Source organism: Triplophysa dalaica, chromosome 9 (assembly GCF_015846415.1).
Source record: "Triplophysa dalaica isolate WHDGS20190420 chromosome 9, ASM1584641v1, whole genome shotgun sequence".
Lineage (NCBI taxonomy): Eukaryota > Metazoa > Chordata > Actinopteri > Cypriniformes > Nemacheilidae > Triplophysa > Triplophysa dalaica.
Window position 1 is genome coordinate 9,410,005 of NC_079550.1, and position 19,991 is coordinate 9,429,995.

The following is a 19,991-nucleotide window of genomic DNA, read 5'->3' on the forward strand; positions in this document are numbered from 1 at the left end:
CCAACACTGTTTGGCACCAACAAGTAAAATGGCCTGGCAAAATAGACATCACTGAATTGGCTTTTAGCAGAAAAAGGAGGCGTATGCGTAATGTTTGTAGAGGACTGCTGTACATACATTTCAAACAATACTGCCCCTGATGGGTCGTTCACAAAAGCTATGGAAAAATTGAGAAACTTAAGAAATGAAATAACAGCCAATGATGGCTAAGACAAAGAAATTGGAACATGGCTGGACTCGTTTTTTGGATCGTGGAATTTATGGCTGATTAAGATATGAGTTTTTGCAGCAATAGGATTTACTATATTTTCTGTAGTATTTTGCTGTCTTTTACCAGTTATAAGAGCTATGGTGGTGAAAGCTACAGACAAACAGATGATATTGAGAACGGAATTAAGTACATATTACAATACTCAAGAAAACATGCTGAATATGTTAGCTGTTATAAGCGAATAAGAGGAATACGATGAGAAAGACAAGTGTCCCATGAATTACTCATTGTTTTTTGGATAGCAAGGGAGAAGAGTTTAGAATTGTATAATCATTCTTAGGAATAGTTTTAGATATTACCTTAGACATTGTTAGGCAAGTAGTTAGATTGATTTTTTGTTTAACTTTTTATTATTTTGACATCAACATGTTTGATATTTCAGTTAATCATTAGTGCTCTATAATCAAACACTATTATGCGAGTGCACTTGGTGCACATGTGTGTATTTTATTTTTTGTTTATTGTTTTTGCATCTAAAAAACAAAACATGTCATTTTCATTTATTATTTTATTGATATAATCAAAACTGTTATGTAAATGCACCTGGTGCACATATGTGTATTTGTCATTGTATCTTGCCGAATTATGAGAAGTTGCCAAACAAGTGAGCAGGAGAACCTGATCTAAATAGCAGCAAGGGGTGGCGCCAGTGAGTGTTAAATCTGAAGACAGCATCGTCCAGACGGTTTTCATCTGGACCAGTTCGACTGTGGGTCCCAGGGCATGCATAAGGCGATGTAACCCGAAGGACCAAAGCATCTTGACAAGTCTTCCCGACCACATCGAATGACTATTCCGACAACAGAAAATATCTACTATCTTAGAGAGAACCAGGTTTCCTGACACGACTAGCAAACAACTGGTCAATGTTACCCTGAATTGAACTGCATCAAATGACAATGTGAAGCTTGATGAAACGATTGACACCGGCTGGAACTAGTCTACAAGATGTCATCACTTGGTAAGAACCATGTGACAAAAGTGTTCACATGTCTATGAGGAGACGAAAACCAACCGCAATACCAGAGAGGCATGTCTGAGATGTCTGAGAAAAAGTGCAGAACAGGAGCGATGGGCAGGAAAATGATATAGATGTTCCGGACGAAAGAGGCGCTGGAATCATTGATGACAACTACTGACTGTGTGGGTACTGATTGTACTTATATAGAGGAACTGGACAGGACTGCGTTCCCTAATAAAGTTACATGGTGGAGTTATCATCATACCACATGAAATAATGACTTGACAACAGAAGACACGAAGAGGACGGTTTGATTTCCTATCTGGTAGCTCTGTGCCAAAGAATCATCACACCTGGACTGTGGCGAAGAAAGTCTCAGCTGATTTTAGTCCAATGTTAGGAGTCAGCTCTCTAATGAATGGAGTTGAGATCACCAGATTTGAGTTTACGTCATATATGAAGACAACAAAATTTTAATGAAAGCTATCAAGGAGGAGCTACGTTGAATACGACGGACAGTTTTGCGAAATCGCCTGATCTTGGACCAGTTCAGAGCAGCGAAAGGAGGACTTTGTGCAGTCATTGGAGAAAACTGTGACACCCATATTTCAGGGAAGAATGAATCTCATCGGCAAGGAAGGAAGATCATCTCTTTAATGATTGAGACTTTCACCAAAACTGAGGTTGACTCAGAAGAATTGAATTGGGACTGGATGACAAGTGTGTTTACTAACATGAAAAATTTGATGTTGATTGAGGCTTGCTTTATTGCATGCATTATATTGACGTTATGTATTAAGTAATTTCAACGAACAGCTGCAGCCACTATTAACAGTCAGATGATTGTTTATGTTGTATCACAACATAGCATGAATAAGGATCACTCATAAGTTACTATTGACTAAAAACGGTCAAAAAAATTGATCCATATTACAGGGTTAAAAACAGAAATACTAATGTTATGACATATTTACAGAAGGGTAGAAGGATTTTTTTTTATAGCTTGCTCGTAACCAGTATTATTTGAACCTAAGTATCATTTCAACTTACGTAGTACATTATCTTAAGTATTTTATCATTAACTGAATGCACACGCAAATTATTAATCAATTTGAGCACTATTGATTTTTTATTTTTTTTAGATGTTACTATTTATATTAGTTTATAATTTCCTTTTTACGGAAACCATTTAGTTGGAGTGTGAGGCTTGTCAGCCTCAAAGGGGGGATTATATGGTGGTTTTTCTATTATAGTGTTGAGTTTTCTTATATAAAATAATACATTAAGTTAGTTATAGGTTTCATGTATTCTTAGGAAACAATATTGGGCCTCGTGTATAAGTATGAGCTCATGAACACCTGCATGAAAAACAAGCATCTTATCTTAGCTGCACGTACACCACAAATAAGTTTTAATAAGGAAGTTTGCTTTGTCGCACAGAGTCAAGGACGCTGTTATCTCTAAACAGTCAGCTCATTTTAACAAGAGTCTGAACACTTGAACATCTGCACACACACCAAATATCTTTTAACACTAAGAAGTACACCCCACACACTTTTGCAGAGAAAGTTTAATTAAATCGCATACAACAGAGGACACCGGTAGCTCATTATCGCTAAACCATGAGCTCATCTTTGATAGAAACATGGTTAAATCATGTATCGTCCGAAACCCCCAGGAAAGTGTCAAGATAAAGAGGCATCTGTTTTTGAGGGGTGCACGCAACCATTAAATCCTAATATGGTAGGCCGGAACTATGAGCTCAGAGTGACGGGCTAATGAAAATGTGATGTCATATGAAACCTGATTGGAAGAAGACGATGTCATGCACACATGATTGGTTTAAACTGTGATAACAACTTGAAAACAATGTATAAAAGATGGAGTCAGATATGTATTCGTTGGAACCCTTCAGATGAACTCTGAATATCCCACTTTGTTTGTCCGGGCAAATAAAGTTGAAACTCTTGGCACCTGGAACCCTTGTCTCTGAGATTTCTTTCTGCGATGGAAGGCCGATTCGCCACAACACTGTATATGTGCAAGAAAATGAGGTATATGTGCAAAATAAACATCTGTGCAATAAAATAAGAAATCTCCTGTACAGTTTTACTTACCTTGTGTGCAAAGAATAAAACTTTTCTTTGTTTAAATTCACATTCTTTAAGTTGTACATTTGTCATTGTTTGATATAAAATTATATTATTACATAGATTTCTGTCATTTACTCACCCTCATGTCCTGTGAGATACTTCACAGCTTTTCCACACAACGACCATTAACGTCTATCAAACTCCCAAATAGAATAAACGCAAGAACCGTCACCTCGTGAGGATGAACCGCTTCACTTTTCGTCTGAATATTACTTAACGATTACATTAAATACATCTCAACGTTAAGCGAGAGCTTCACGCAGGTGTGTTCGAGTGAGCAGTGCCAGCTGATGTCTCCAGCCATCAAATGCTTCTTGGACGAACAGGTGATCCTGAGCAGAAGTTGTCTCATGCGTGTCTGATATCAAACTTTGAAGAGATTCTACGGGCTGGTCATTTTCAAAATATGCTCACAAACCTGTCCCTACACTTTACAGGCATGTTAAAGCATCCAAATGAAAAAATCCACCCGATTCAGTCGTTAAAACGCAACTCAACGTAAAAAAGCAATGAGTGCTATTTAAGTCTTTATAGTTTTGAACTTTTTTTCTAAATTTATTTGAATTTCATTTGTGAGCTACTTGAAAAAACAAATGTCCCCCTCCTACATTTAACTCTTTTGTATGGCGTATAAATTCTGATTAAAGATGCAATTAATTATTTGTGTGTAAAAGTGACTCAATCCCATAAAAGACCTTTTTAGGAAAAGTTCAGTTCATGGCTAGAAAGAGACCTGTCTCTCACTGGTCGAGTCTTATTGTCAAAAGCAGAAGGTCTATCTCTTCCAGACAAATAATATATATTATCAAACAAGATAAAGGAAATCACATTGAAAATATTACATACTGTAGATTTTATCCCTCTTAACAGTACTAATAGCAATCTAGAAAATATTATGGAAGAAACAATTATGAATATTTAAACTAAAACGAAACTAAAATTGTTTTAGTTAAATCTTTTTGGAATGAGTTTTGCACAATGTCTCTCACAAAAAAAGAAATATCAGAATATATTTTAATTAGTCAGGGCCAAGAAATTATTTTTTTATATTATTAAAAATGTATTTTAAGCTTAATTCTAAATTCGAATTGTATAAATTAAATAAAAACATTTGATTTGTTTGTGTATTAAAAATAATATCCAAAAATTATTAAGAATGTTCTCACGTTCAATCAGTTAACGTTACGTTACGGCCGTTACGCTGCGCGCCAATATCACTGTCTCTAGATTATCTTTCTGATCATGTAAACATGACTAAACAGCTAAACATGCGGCGGTTTAAAAAAACATCCAATGAGTCGACTGCTAATGGCAGCATGTGTGCTTCTTCAGCATCGACTGATATTCTCACTCAGCCTGCTTCTGAAATAGTAAATCCAAATTGTCCATAATAAATAAGCCATAAAAGCATGCAGACATTTTCCTGAGGTGCACACATAGTTTACTTTCAGCACACACCTAGTTGCACACCTAGTTTACTTTCACAAGAAACATTTTGGAAATGCCTCCAACAGGCCTGTAACAATGAGTGGCATAGAATAGAGTAATTCACCTTCTCACACAAATGTTCCCACACTCCTACCACAGGCTTTCTGTAAATAACCAGTGCTGTGGGAAGAAAAACCTGAAAGAGACAGTTAAAAGTAAAAAAAAAAGCACAAAATGATGCCTACAGCACAACAAGTTGTGACAATGTAACTTGGCATGTAAATGTGCATGAATGCATGAATGCCATTAACCTGTACAGGCAGCTGCAATGTTTGTAGGATGGATTACTTTAACGGACTCCTTATAGGTTTTCCCAAAAGGCCCATCAGACAGCTGCAGCTCATACAGAACGCAGGTGCCAGGATTCTGACCAAAACCAAAAAAAAAGAGAATATCACTCCAATCCTTAGTGCCCCGTTGCATAAAGCACCTTAAGTGTGACACTTAAGGGGTGTTTTTTACACTGGTTATCAGTTACTTTAGAATCAACTTCAAAGTATTATTATTTGTCTATAAATCACTCAATGGTCTAGGACCTAAATACATTTCAGATATGCTTATTGAATACAAACCAAACAGACTTCTCAGATCATCAGGAACAAGTCAGTTAGAGATAACAAGGGTTCACTCAAAACAAGGCGAGTCAGTGTTTAGAAATTTCGCCACCCCTAGCTGGAATCTGCTTCCAGAAGACATCAGGTGCATGTTCAAGCTCAAATCTGTGCATAACGTTTTGGCACGGTTTCCGGGTTGAACAACAATCTGCTTCCAGAAGACAACAGACGTTTAAAAGCTTTGTGACAAGTCTATAGTGACCCCACCGTTCACCTGCCAAAACACGACACAGCTTTAGATACACAGTTTGACTATTGTTCCATTGAGGTACGTAAAGAAGGTTACCAGAATAGAGTAATTCACTCTCTCACACAAATGTTCCCACACTCCTACCACAGGCTTTCTGTAAATAACCAGGGCTGTGGGAAGAAAAACCTGAAAGAGACAGTTAAAAAAAAGCAATGATGGCTACAGCACAACAAGTTGTGACAATGAAACCTGGCATGTAAATGGTGTGCATGAATGCCATTAACCTGTACAGGCAGCCGCAGTGTTTGTAGGTAGGATTAGTTTATTGGACTCCTTATAGGTCTTCCCAAAAAGCCCATCAGTAAGTATTTGTGGATACTTACCTGTTGTGTCTGATTACCTGTGAGGAGAAAAAAGTGAGAAATGATATCATTGTTTACACACCTGCTGAAACACTATGAAAGAAAAGTGTATATTATTTTAATGTTTAAAAACAGGAACTTGTTACATAATTTATACCACCAGAGAAAATGTTTTTTATATCTCACCTTTCAAGGCGCAAGTAAGCAAAATTTTGCAGTCTTAGTCACAGTCCTGTCAGATCCATGTCATTATCAAGCTTACCACTCTCTTTCCCCCCTGGCATTATTAAAGTATTTCTGATTCTGATTCTTTAGCAAGTCCACTGTTGTGTATTTTCACAACAGAGTTTAGACTTATTTTCTGTGTGTTTTTAGACTTTTCTAGTAACACTCATTTAAATGGATGCTTTTTATCTTGTATTTTATACCTTTTGTACCCGTCTGTCATTGCATTCATCGTTTGTATTGTTAAAAAACAAACCACATCTATCCCCTGCACTTTTAAAACAAATTACTACGCCCCCGGGTCTAGGCTACTTCATTGAAAACACCGGAAACCGCATTTTGTTCCAACTACACTAGTTGAAGTCGAAAGTAAAAGCACATTTCAGGATGCGCTTCTTTCCTGAACTGTTGTCACAATAAGAGAAGACGTAAGTATAAAAAGTCATCATCTATTACCTAGAAAGACGTGGGCGAGTTGTGTTTTAAATCTGCGTTCAGAATTGTTTCATAGTTTTGTCGAGATAACGGTCTCATTAGGTTAAATGTATTTGTAGTCGGATTTTTTTACATGTTTAATAATGTATTTATTAATAAATGTATTTAATAATGTATAATGTTCAGTAATGTTTTTGTTGATATTTTTCGTGTAATGCCATAATTCTGTGAACTTCCGCCCTGTATTTAAATTACGGAACGTATTGCTGAGTTCGTTTCTACTCAAGACCACAGACCTGAAATTACATGAGAGATTTTGTAATGCTGCTTCTGTGTGTTTTTATTAATACTTCATTTTTTATTACATGCGATTTTCTCTTATTTATTTTTTCTCTTATTTATTTATTTGTCTATTTAATTGTTGTTTAATATATCAACTTGTTTTGAAGGGATAGCTCACCCAAAATATTATTTACTGTCTCTCTCATTCAGGGGCGAAGCTACGGGGGGGGGCCTAGATTGACAGCTGGCCCACCCAGTCAGAGTCAAGAAATTATTTTTTTATATTATTACAAATTAATTTTAAGCTTAATTCTAAATTCGAATTGTGTAAATAAAATAAAAATGGTTTGTTTGTTTATTAAAAATAATATCCAAAAATTATTAAGAATGTTCTCACGTTAAATCAGTTAACGTTACGTTACGGCCGTTACGCTGCGCGCCAATATCACTGTCTCTAGATTATCTTTCTGATCATGTAAACATGACTAAACAGCTAAACATGCGGCGGTTTAAAAAAAACATCCAATGAGTCGACTGCTAATGGCAGCATGTGTGCTTCTTCAGCATCGACAGATATTCTCACTCAGCCTGCTTCTGAAATAGTAAATCAAAATTGTCTATAATAAATAAGCCATATTTTATAAAGCATGCAGACATTTTCCTGAGGTGCACACATAGTTTACTTTCACAAGAAACATTTATAAGAATTGGAAACGCCTCCGACAGGCCTGTAAGTAAAAAGAAAAGCACAAAATGATGCCTACAGCACAACAAGATGTGACAATGTAACTTGGCATGTAAATGTGCATGAATGCATGAATGCCATTAACCTGTACAGGCAGCTGCAATGTTTGTAGGATGGATTACTTTAACGGACTCCTTATAGGTTTTCCCAAAAGGCCCATCAGACAGCTGCAGCTCATACAGAACGCAGGTGCCAGGATTCTGACCAAAACCAAAAAAAAACAGCATATCACTCCAATCCTTAGTGCCCCGTTGCATAAAGCACCTTAAGTGGTACACTTAAGGGGTGTTTTCCCTTTACCAAAGACAATAGGATTATAACTTCGGTAAAACTTAAGGTATATTAAAGGGCACTCTTAAGGGAAAATTACATTTAAGATGCTTTCTGCGACCGGGCCCAGGTCCTTACACTGGTTATCAGTTACTTTAGAATCAACTTCAAAGTATTATTATTTGTCTATAAATCACTCAATGGTCTAGGACCTAAATACATTTCAGATATGCTTATTGAATACAAACCAAACAGACTTCTCAGATCATCAGGATCAAGTCAGTTAGAGATAACAAGGGTTCACTCAAAACAAGGCGAGTCAGTGTTTAGAAATTTCGCCACCCCTAGCTGGAATCTGCTTCCAGAAGACATCAGGTGCATGTTCAAGCTCAAATCTGTGCATAACGTTTTGGCACGGTTTCCGGGTTGAACGACATGTTCACCAACGGCTCTCACTAAATCCTTGGTGTTTCGAGTCAGATCTGTGGGCGTGGCTTGTTGGTTTTGACTAAATCTTTGGTGTTTCAAGTCTAGACCTTTACCCTAACCATTACTCTAACCATTTCTCCAACCAGCAAAAATATAGGCTACCTATGATTGTTCAAATTGACGAAAAAACACGTTTGGGTGATGACGTCAGATTCGAATCACAAAGGATTTAGTGAGAGCCGTTCACCAACAGTAGCTACTTTTAAATCCGGATAGACACACTTGTTTAGCTGTGCATTTACAACCTTTTGTTCTTATTCATTTTATATATAAACTCACTGTTTCTTAAAATGTAAAGTCTTATTTGTGATCTTAAATAATTTGCATTTTAAAGATAGGCTACGTCTTATTTCTCTCTCAATCATTTCATGTAAAGAACTTTGAATTGCCCTTGTGTATGAAATGTGCTATATAAATAAACTTGCCTTGCCTTAAGAACGAATTGGGGTAGCCTACTGCGCGCGTTTGCACGCTACGTTCAAGACAACTCGGATTTCGGGAATTCCCGACCTCAAACCCAGAAGTAAACGTTTTTACAGCACGAAATGACATGAATAAAGCCTCTTCCGTAAGCCTTATTAATAAATTAAGATCCTATCGTTTTGGTTATCTTTAATATGCCTTGACGCCGCGTGATTAACAGGAATGCATTGAGGTCGGAGATTTTATCCGAGGTCTAAGTTTACACATTGAGGACATAAACACATCTGATAACATCACCGCGAAAGGTAAACAGGACACAAATGCGCAGTAACGAATGCTTGACCACGTTAAACGTTAACACGTTATGACGCATACGTCCACATGCATGACGTCAACATGCATGACGTATGGCGCTCGGATATGGCGCTCCTTTTTATGGGATATAAAATAAATGGAGACGTAGACTCACTCTTACACGTGTGTTATATGTCGTGCTTGTCAGTCTCCTTTGCTAACGATACAATCCGAGCGTCATAGAATGACACAAAAAGAGCGTCATAAGCACGTACACACGTCCTCACTAAACACATATGATACACACGTCGTCGACTCGTCGCCAAACTTGAAGTGTGATTTTTTTATCCCAATGATCCCAATGATGCAGATCTAGAAAACGAGTTTTATCGTGTGATATGCGGAACTGGATGAACTTAAAAATTTTAGCAACAAAAGGACACTAATACAAGTTGTAAAACAACATTGTAGTTATTCGTTAAAGTTGGCAAAGTGATTATATAAGCCGCTAAGCTTGTTGCAAAACCAACTGTTAGTTTATCTTGAAATATGATGATTTGTTCAGAACATGAATTTAAGTTTAACAGATGATAAAAGCGTCCTCTCAAAAATTAACCATGTTTTTTTTTATGTAATGGTATAGTATCATGGTTTTAGAACAGTAAAATTGTGTAACAAAGTGATCTGTTGTCTTCAGTATTAAACTTAGTTTAATATATTTAATTAAGTTAAGCCTAATCATAGTAATTAAACAAATATAGGTAGTTCCACTGTGAACTTATTACAAACTATGGTAGATTTGGTCTATAATCATTTGATGTGTTGTAATGTAGAATTATTTCTCTTCAATCTTTAAATTTGTAGATGTCTACTTTAATCTTGCAATAGATGTTGAACCTAAAACCCAAAAACCCAGTGTGAAAAGACAGTACTGTGTAGAGCACAACTGAGTTTCACTGATAAAGTTCAGTTACAGATGTTACCAGAGTAGTCCTTAACAGTATTGTGTTTTTGTGCATGCTCCTGCTCCTGCAAGTACTGCAAAGTATACAGTGATCACTAATCAGCATGTCTACCATGGTGCCACTTGTGCAGACCTGTGCATAAAGACTTGCTTTTGTGTGTTTATTTTGATAGGCCATCATATATAGGCTGGCTGTGGTGCAGAGTGATGCAGAAGGAAATTGAGCACTCTTCTTCTTTGGCCCAATTAAGACTAGATAAAGTTTTTAACACAATGACCAGTGTACCCCTTCATGTGTTACAAATAGTTATGTGATTTATTTCACTGCTTGTTTATTCAGTAAAGTTGGGAGTAATAGACAAATATGTTTAGAAAGATGCGATACAATCTTTTTGTACATTCTTAACAAGCAGATTTTTTAATATTTAACGGTCAATTTAAGACATAGTGACATTTAAATAAATAACGTTATTCCTTATATGATAACAATTGTATTGTATAAAAGAGGACTGTACATCTGAGCTGTGTTTTGACAATTTCTTAACAACAAACAAATTCTTAGCCTTTGGTATACTGATTTAATGTTATAAGTCTTTGTATGTTTTTTTTTTCAGTTAAAGCCTTTGAAAGTTACCCATTGTTCTTGGGGCATAGATGCAAACAGAATTTACAAAACAATTGATTGAAAAACATTTGATTAAATATGGGGAAGAGTTCTGTAATGAATGTTTTTAAGGGGGGGGTTATGGCGTTTTGGTTAAACAGTTTGATCAAATAAAATCTGAATGTAGCCTACTCAATTTTTTATTTGTATTGGCTTTTGCTTGGATTTATGGTACGTAATTTATTTAAAGTTTAATTCTTTCAGAATCTAAAGTAAATTGTCCAAACTGAATTTTCTCGAAGTAATCATTTGAGGGATTAAATTCTCCATTCATAAAGACTTTGTTTAATCTTTTTAGGTTATGATTCTGAATTAATCAGTGTTTGAACCAATCCGTTTGATAACTCGATTAATTGAATATGGAAATAATTCAAATTATATCTTAATAACTATACATTTGAAATTAGCTTTGCACAGCATTATTCTTGTGTTTTTCATTTCAGTCTACAAATGCAATCATGGTCCCTCTGAGTAAAGATTAAAACAATTAATTTTAATGTAAACGATAACACGGATAGGTGGATTAGAAAATTTATTTTACTTGTTGGTATGTCGGTAGTGCACTTCACTGTGACAAATATAAGTGTAATAAAAATTATACTTGTGATCAGGATTGCTATTTGTAGCCTTTCAGTTGTAGATGTTTTCGTTATTTACATTTTACATTTATACAGAAATTATTGGCATACGATTCCGTTGGTGCTTTCAAACGCAGACCGGACGACAAAACCCAGGTTACTCTGCGGGTTCTGTAATGGATCTTGTTGACCCGCTTACTTGGTGTCGGAGCGTGCGCAGGGGCGCGGAGAGACATCCATTCGTTTGCGCTACTGTGCACATCTTCCGAACCCACATTTAGTGCAGCTGTAAACATTTTAATCTAGACACTGTACATTTTTCAACAACGAGTAGGAAAAAGTAAGGTTTTATGTCAATCTGAGTAAGAAAGCCAATGTAGGTTTAAACAGTTTGTTTCAAATTGAATTGTTAAGGACTGTAAGGGTTAATACGCGACTGACTGAAGTTGTCACTGCAACAAGAGCTTTTTTATTTCATTTTTAAATTAATGATTTAAGTTTTCATAAACATGGTGTTTATGTAAATGTTTTATATGCTGTAGCCTAATGTGCCGTTTTCACTGATGCATTTGCGCATAAAACATGGACGAATGTTTCTTCCTCAGTTTTTCAGATATCATATTTCAAGTATTAAACCATTTAACAATTTCAAGTTTTTAAATAAGGTCAATATTTCTCTTCCACTCGTGATGTGAGTGCTACACGCAAATATAATAATATAAATTGTATTTATATAAATCATATATATTCCACTTTGGGTGAAATGGTGATGCGAATTATTCCGGCCCACCCACAATTGTACATGCCCACCTGCCCTTTACTTTGTATATCCGCCCCTGCTCTAATGTAATTCTAAACGTGTATGACTGACTTTTAAAAACACAAAAGAAAATATTTTAAAGAATGAATGAACAATTGGTAGCCAAATCACCACAAGTATGATTTGGAACATCCACAAATGGAGATTTTTCTTATCTCAATCCAGCTACACTCACTGAAGTCTATCATAATTCATAGGCATGACACTTTCTTCCAGTGACGTGCACTTTGAGGGGCAGTTGCTCTGACCTGAAAAAGGGCACCCCCCCAAAAAACTGAAAATAAACTCCCGGGCTATATGAAGGACTGAGAAAAACTCTGATTAATTAATCAATTCGCCTACACAGTGTCATGTCATCTTTATCACAGTGCAAAGTCTCTGTCTCACCTGCTGGTTGGCTTTTTCGCAGCTGCCAACCCTTCAGTGATGTGCTACGACGTCGTTTTAGTGGCACGTAAAAAAAAAGATTTCGAGAATAAAGTCGAAATGTTACGAGAGGAAAGTCGAATTTTATTCTCGTAACATTTCGACTAATCTCGTAACATTTCGACTTTAATATCGTAACATTTCGACTTTATTTTCGTAACATTTCTACTTTATTTTCGTAACATGTCGACTTTATTCTGTTAACATTTCGACTTTATTTTCGTAACATTTCGACTTTATGCTCGTAACATTTTGACTTTATTCTCGAAATCTTTTTTTTTTACGTGGTACTAAAAAGTATAGATGTGCTGCTCTTTGCTGCCTCCCTAAATTTTCTCTCCCTCTCCTGAATCCGCCTCATTTCAGTGGGCATCTTGGCGTCAAACAATACCCAAAATAGTGATAGCATTTAGGCATTTAACCTTTTTGGAGAAAATGTGATGCGTTACTTCCATCATTCATTCTTCTTGCTAAAACGAAATGTGAGAAACTAACTATCAGCAAAAAATAGTAGCCTATATCTGTCTTATTATTTAGGCTTAACGTGGCAAACACAGCGTGGATTTTGGAAGATTTTATTTCATTTCACAAAACTTGATGATGATGATCGTTCGTTTGTTATACATCACAAACTCACCTTTTCTGACAACGTTGAGTCGTCTCACCCGACAACCGCGACACTCTCCTTCTAGGACCGCTCATGCAGGCTCAGCTCAGGAGCCGGTCGCGTGCAGCGCTGCAGCCATGTAAACAGAGTTTGCACTTCCCCTACTGACTTTCATTTTCGGTGACCGAATATGGAAGTGAATGGGGCTTTGCGTTGTTTTTTATCTGGGCCTACCTGAAATTCTGCATCCATTGTACGATTTATTTTTTATTTTTTTCCACCTCGGAAGGGCAACGTGAGTCGAGAAGGGGAGATGGGCAGTTGCCCGGCAACCTGAGCAACTGTGCACGTCCCTGCTTTCTTCTTGTGTTACACTTACGATGACAGCAAAGTTATAAGGTGTCATAAAGTATATTGTTTGAATGGATTATAATAGACTGTTTGTCAATCCCTTTTTCCTGGTAAATAAAACAGGCCATAAAGAAGATGTTCACAAACAGTAGCTACTTTTAAATCCAGACTAAAAACACACGATTAGCTGTACAATTACAACCTGAGCACTGCGCTGGTTTACATCAACTGCACTTCTATTTCTTTCATTCTTTTTATATATACGCTCACATTTTCATCAATCTTACTGCTGTTTTATTGTTTCTTAAAATCTAAAGTTGTATCTGTGATCTTAAATCATTTGCATTATAAAGATACGTCTTATTTCTCTTTGTCAATCATTTTATGTAAAGCACTTTAACTTGCCCTTGTGTATGACATTTGGTCTATAAATAAACTTGCCTTGCCTTTATAGAACTGGATTCTTTAAAACTGAATGGGTTCTGTTCGTAACTGTACAGTTATGGACTCAAGAATTGTTGTCTGGTTGTGGATGATGCTGTCATCCACCTGCTCTGGAATTAAACTGGAGGGAAATGGATACACTGATATTTTGGTGGCGATCAGTTCAGCAGTACCGCAGGACAACAGAATCATTGATAAAATAAAGGTGAATATAAAGAGTTTTCTTCTTATTTATGAACTTTATAAGTAATATTTTGTCCATTGTATTTCCTTCCATCTTATTTAGTTATTTAAAAGAAGGATGAATTAAATTAATAAAATGGGGTGTTTAGGAGATGAAAGATGAATTTAACTGCTAGCATTTGTTTTATTTTATTAATTTATTCTTATTATTTCTCAAATAGGCATTGTGATAGAACAAATTCCTTGAGAAAGGATAGTGTTGTAGTGTAAATCTGATATTGTGATAGCTCTAGAATGAAATCTTCATTGACAGTATTTCAAGTGAGACTTGTATAGACTGTCCTCATTTCATATAAATACATTTACAGTTTCATTGTTATTTTATCTATTTTATTGGACAGGACATGTTTACTAAGGGCTCTTCGTATCTTTTTGAAGCAATGGAGAAAAAGGTCTATTTCAAAGACATTACAATATTAGTACCAGCTCAATGGAGCGGCACTGATTTTATCAAATCAAGAACAGAATCCTTTGAGAAGGTATGGAACATTTGGACATATTGTCTTGTTTGGCAAAATAAATGTTCAATCAAATGTTTTTTTGACACAAATTGTAAATCATATGCAGGCCAGAATAAGAATTGATAATCCAGCACGTGGTGATGAACCGTACACTAACCAGTATGAAGATTGTGGATCAGAGAGTCAATACATTCACTTCACCCCAAACTTCCTCCTAGATGACAGTTTCATTAAGATTTACGGATTAAAAGGTCACTAGTCATCCATTTACCATGAAATTATTCAAATTACTGTATGTGCTATTTTCATTTTCTGAAATGTTTTAATTTGTGTGTTTGTAGGAAGGGTTTTGGTTCATGAATGGGCTCATCTGAGATGGGGAGTATATGATGAATACAATGAAGACGAGCCATTCTACTTTTCTAATGGTGTTCGAGCTACAGGGTCATTAACCAATAACTTATTATCAAAAAATAAATCAAATTATTATAATTTAGAAAGGATGATCAACATTTTTTATGTGTTCATTTACAGATGTAGTAAACACATTACAGGCCAGTATTATGATTACTCTTCTGGATTTCCTCAGTTGTGTGTCCTTGACCCTGAAACTTCAATACCTACCAAACAGTGTCAGTTCTTTCCAAACAAAGATCAAAACACAAAAAGCTCCATAATGTATTTACCAAGTGTGGATTCTGTAAGTATTAACCTCAGTGACATTTACAAAAAATAACAGTCTTGAGAGAATACTTTTATTTATTGATATTTTTGCAAATTTTTAAAACAACATTTACTCAAATTGCATGTCTAATATTTTGTTATAAAACAATACATTTTAAATCAGAAATTCATAGAAGCATTTTCACTAAAGATCTTAGAAAACTCTATTTTGTATCTGCAATTCAATCTGAAAAAACTCTTTCAGGTAGTTGCGTTTTGTCGAGAAGATGATCACAATGGTGCCGCCCCAAACATGCAAAATGAGAAATGTGGAAATAAAGCGACGTGGACAGTAATATTTGAGGATTCAGTGGACAGTGATGCCCTTCAATCTCTAAAACCGCTGCCATCCCCTTCACCAGCACCATCTTTTACTGTTGTGCAGAGAATGCAACGTGTCATTTGTCTCATTCTTGATGTCTCAGGAAGCATGCAAGTATGTGGCAGTAACATACATTAAACATAAAGTGTGTCATTTTTCAACCATCAGTGGCACCACAGTTACAGAAGTAATGATTATATCCAAACAAGTTTCAAACAAATCATCTGCCACTAGTCAGAAAAACAGATAACTCCTCTCCAAACTGACATTGATAGAGTTAATATTTTTACATTGACAGACTTTTCAACATTAATGTTTAAATATTAATCTGGGTTTTAAACCCAAGCATGAAATAAATTTTGCTGATATATATTTTATTTTCAAGGGCTCTAGGATTGTTCGACAGCGGCAAGCCGCCACACATTTCATACGGCACATCATTGAAGATCAAGGCAAAGTGGGAATCGTAATCTTTAGTACTGATGCATCAACTCTTAAAGCCTTGACTGTTATTGACAGTGACACCACAAGAGAGAATCTCATCAGTTTATTGCCAACACAAGCAGGTGGATCAACAAACGTCTGTACTGGCCTCAATAAAGCCTTAGAGGTGCCCTGTTAATCACATTCATATTAATTTTATATGTTCGTGTGAAGTGAATACATATTCAATGTAAATGCTATGTATTTCTTTTTATACCCATCAGGTGCTTAAAGCAGATAATAATGATGCATTAGGAGATGAAATTATTTTTCTCACTGATGGTGAGGCAACAGACAAGATCAATGATTGTGCTCCTACTGCAATAGAAAGTGGTGCCATTATACACACTTTGGCTTTGGGTCCCAAAGCCGCCAAAGTACTGCAGGAAATGGCGGACAGAACTGGTAAGTGTGATAACACAAAAATTGGTCCCACAGATGCAAACACCAAACAAAGGATCAATAACTTCTAACACCAACTGGACCCCAAGTTGATTTTTAATGGTTATTTGACCTCCCCCATCCCCAAGGTTTGCACAGGCCCCCAAAATGTTGACTTTGAGTTCAACAATGCATGACTTTCAAATATTTTGTCTTAATTTTTTACTATAAATTTGTTTAAAAAGTGTCTGTCTTGCAGTCATGGTATTTGTCTGTGAGTGAATCCTACTGCCAGTATTTAAAGTCAATCAAATGAAAAATTCTCTTTTCTTCCATTTTGAAATTAGATGGGAAATTTATCATAGCAACTGATGATATCACCTCCAATCTGTTGGTTGATGCATTTGCTTCACTTACAATATCAACTGGAGATTTCACAAAAGAACCAGTTCAGGTTTGGCAAGTTCATTACCCATTTTATGTACTGTATATATACTGTTCTATATACTCTAAATATTTTATGTGTTCATGTGTTCATTTATATTGTATGCTTACAGCTGGAGAGTACGGGAAAGAGAACAGCTGACTGGTTCAATGGAACAGTGTCAGTGGATTCGACCGTCGGTAACAAAACCAGCTTTTTAATCATCTATGAAATCAGTGCACCTACTGTGTATATACAGACGCCAAGTGGGTCCAACTACGGTCAAACAGATATGAGTGAAGATCCATCAGCAAAGACACTCACACTAAAAATTCCAGGAACTGCAGAGGTATGACGACCTTAATAGCAATACAAGAGTTATATCTGAAGTTTATTGTTCAAACCATAAGTTTTAAATATTAGTATTTCTGTACAATAATAAAAAGGCATTGAGGCCAAATGTTCTAAATAATCATTTACAAAAAGTTTTGAAACAGACACATATTTTTCATGAATAATTTAGATAAGCGTTATCCTAAAGACAAAGTCCTAAAACGTTTGTGTTATCTATGTTGTATTTGGTAGTCTGGAGACTGGAAGTACAGTATTCTGAGTGGAGGACTTCAGTCTTTGACAATAACAGTAACCAGTCAAGCAGCTCGCTCTGATGTTCCTCCTATCATAGTCAAAGCACATGTGAATCAGCAGCTCATCAGTGGCAGTAAACCTGTGATTGTGTTTGCTGAGGTTAGTCAGAATTACAGACCTGTAATAAATGCTGAAGTGACGGCTACACTGGAGTCAGAAACTGGAACAATGAAACAATTAAAGCTACTGGATAATGGAGCAGGTAAATTACCCATAATCCTTTTCTCAAGCACACACACATGCTAAAATATAAATAAACAAACTGTAAATCTAAATCTTACAGGAGCTGATGCTTTCAAAAATGATGGGATCTATTCCATATATTTCACAAAGTTCGTAAAAGGCAGAATCAGCTTGAAAGTGAGAGTGAAGAATAAAGACGGACAATCCAGATTTACTCTCCACAAAAAGAGCGGCGCTCTATATGTACCTGGATATGTGGTGGATGGTAAAACTATGACATCATCACTGTTGTGCAATGTTGCTTGAAACTGGCAGTAGTTCTAGTAATATTGTGAAACGTGACATTGCATGGCATCTTTTCATTTCTCTTTTTAGATAAGGTAGAGCTGAACCCTCCGAAGCCTCCGGTTCCTGAACAACCACTTGTTGAAGGAAACTTTAGCAGAACATCCACTGGAGAAAGTTTTCAGGTTACTATTTCAAATCCACCAATTTATCCTCCAAACAAAATCACAGATCTTAATGCTGAAATCCAGGAGAACACGGTCCTTCTCATCTGGACAGCTCCTGGTGAAGACTTAGACCAGGGAACAGGTAGCATACATTTTGCTATAATAATAGTTCATACAAGTTTTTTTTTATTGTGTAACGTAATCTTGAGTGCTGAAATAAAAACTTTATATTTAAATAACAGTCACCTTAATGTGCATTAACCTTTTTATATATATATTTCGTTTAAGCTAAATCCTATGAGATCAGATGGAGTGATGACATTGAAATGCTTCGACTGAACTTCAGCAAATCTTCTTTAGTCGACACATCTGCCGTCTCACCTAAGGAGGCTGGATCAGTAGAACAACACTCATTTAATATGACAGTTGAGAATGGTACCTCACTCTTCTTTGCTCTTCGCTCCAAGGACAATGATGATGCAATATCTGAAATATCCAACATTGCTCAAGTATCAAAGATCATCATGCCTGCTCCCAACCCATCAGGAATCTCAAATCCGGGCCTGAATTTGACAGCTATTATCATTTCAGTTTGTGTAGTGGTGTGTTTGATTGTCGCTGTAGCAGCATGGGCAATGAAACGAAGAAAACAGGTTAATGCTTATACATTCGCAATCTAATGCAAACTATTACCAAATAGGCTACAGTACTCTTTTAAAATTGAAACAAGAATATACATTTTTAAAATGTTAAACCTAAAAATATTTTAACGTACTGTACTGGTGTTTTTCTTATTTTTATTAATCTTAATTCTTATTTCTGTATTGCAAAGGACATTTGAATAAATTTGCTTCAATGTTAAGTGACTTGGATGTTTTTCTTGGATTATTTCAAAAAATCTGACAACAATATAAACCAGTTCAAAGTAGTCTATAACAGGCCACTAGATTAAAAATGAAACACAAAACTGCTTATCAAGCTATAAAACATCAATAAATGTAACAAGAACAATGACAATATAAACAATTTATAAACCTGCTTTCAGCTCACCGGTTCTGTTGGCCTAGACACAGGACAGACTTAAAAAAATGAATTCTATTGCAGAAATGGCTTTTATACAATTTTTACAAATTAATATTCATTATATAATACACAATAATAATTCAGTCATTTTAATGTAGAAGTAAACTCTTAAAAATTAACTGTCCTGTAAAACGAGAAATGAAAAAAAAAACCTGAACGAGCTAGCTCCAATTTGTAAGTGTGTTTAAGCCTGTGGCACTGTGATTTGCAAATGACAAAAAAGAGATGAAATGACATTAACAGCGTAAACACTGTTGCAAATGTATGGCATGCAAACATTTTACAGTTCTATACTTAACAATTTTTACTATTTAATTATATTATTTAATATGTAATATTTCCACAATTTTTTAATTTTGTGACACTTTTGTTTGGTCACAAAATGTAGGCCTTTATTATCTTGCACAAATCGATCTGAAGATATTTGAGCATCGAAATCCTCAATTTACAGTTTATATGTCGGTCTATGAAAGTAAAGGAGTGATTTTACTCCGTACACTAACCAGTATGAAGACTGTGGATCAGATACATT

General features: G+C 35.7%; 1 protein-coding gene across 1 annotated transcript; it reads left to right on the top strand.

Annotated features, from left to right (window-relative positions):
- The first annotated feature begins 6,552 nt into the window (after nt 1-6,552).
- LOC130428682 (calcium-activated chloride channel regulator 4A-like) lies at nt 6,553-19,238 on the top strand. Its single transcript, XM_056756872.1, has 15 exons — nt 6,553-6,692; nt 14,067-14,261; nt 14,641-14,778; nt 14,867-15,011; nt 15,102-15,204; nt 15,295-15,460; nt 15,689-15,919; nt 16,191-16,415; nt 16,513-16,693; nt 17,017-17,123; nt 17,227-17,442; nt 17,679-17,943; nt 18,025-18,189; nt 18,300-18,518; nt 18,665-19,238. The coding sequence occupies exons 2-15, from the start codon at nt 14,088-14,090 to the stop codon at nt 19,054-19,056; spliced, it is 2,727 nt and encodes a 908-aa protein (XP_056612850.1). The 5' UTR covers nt 6,553-6,692; nt 14,067-14,087; the 3' UTR covers nt 19,057-19,238.
- The last annotated feature ends 753 nt before the right edge of the window (nt 19,239-19,991 follow it).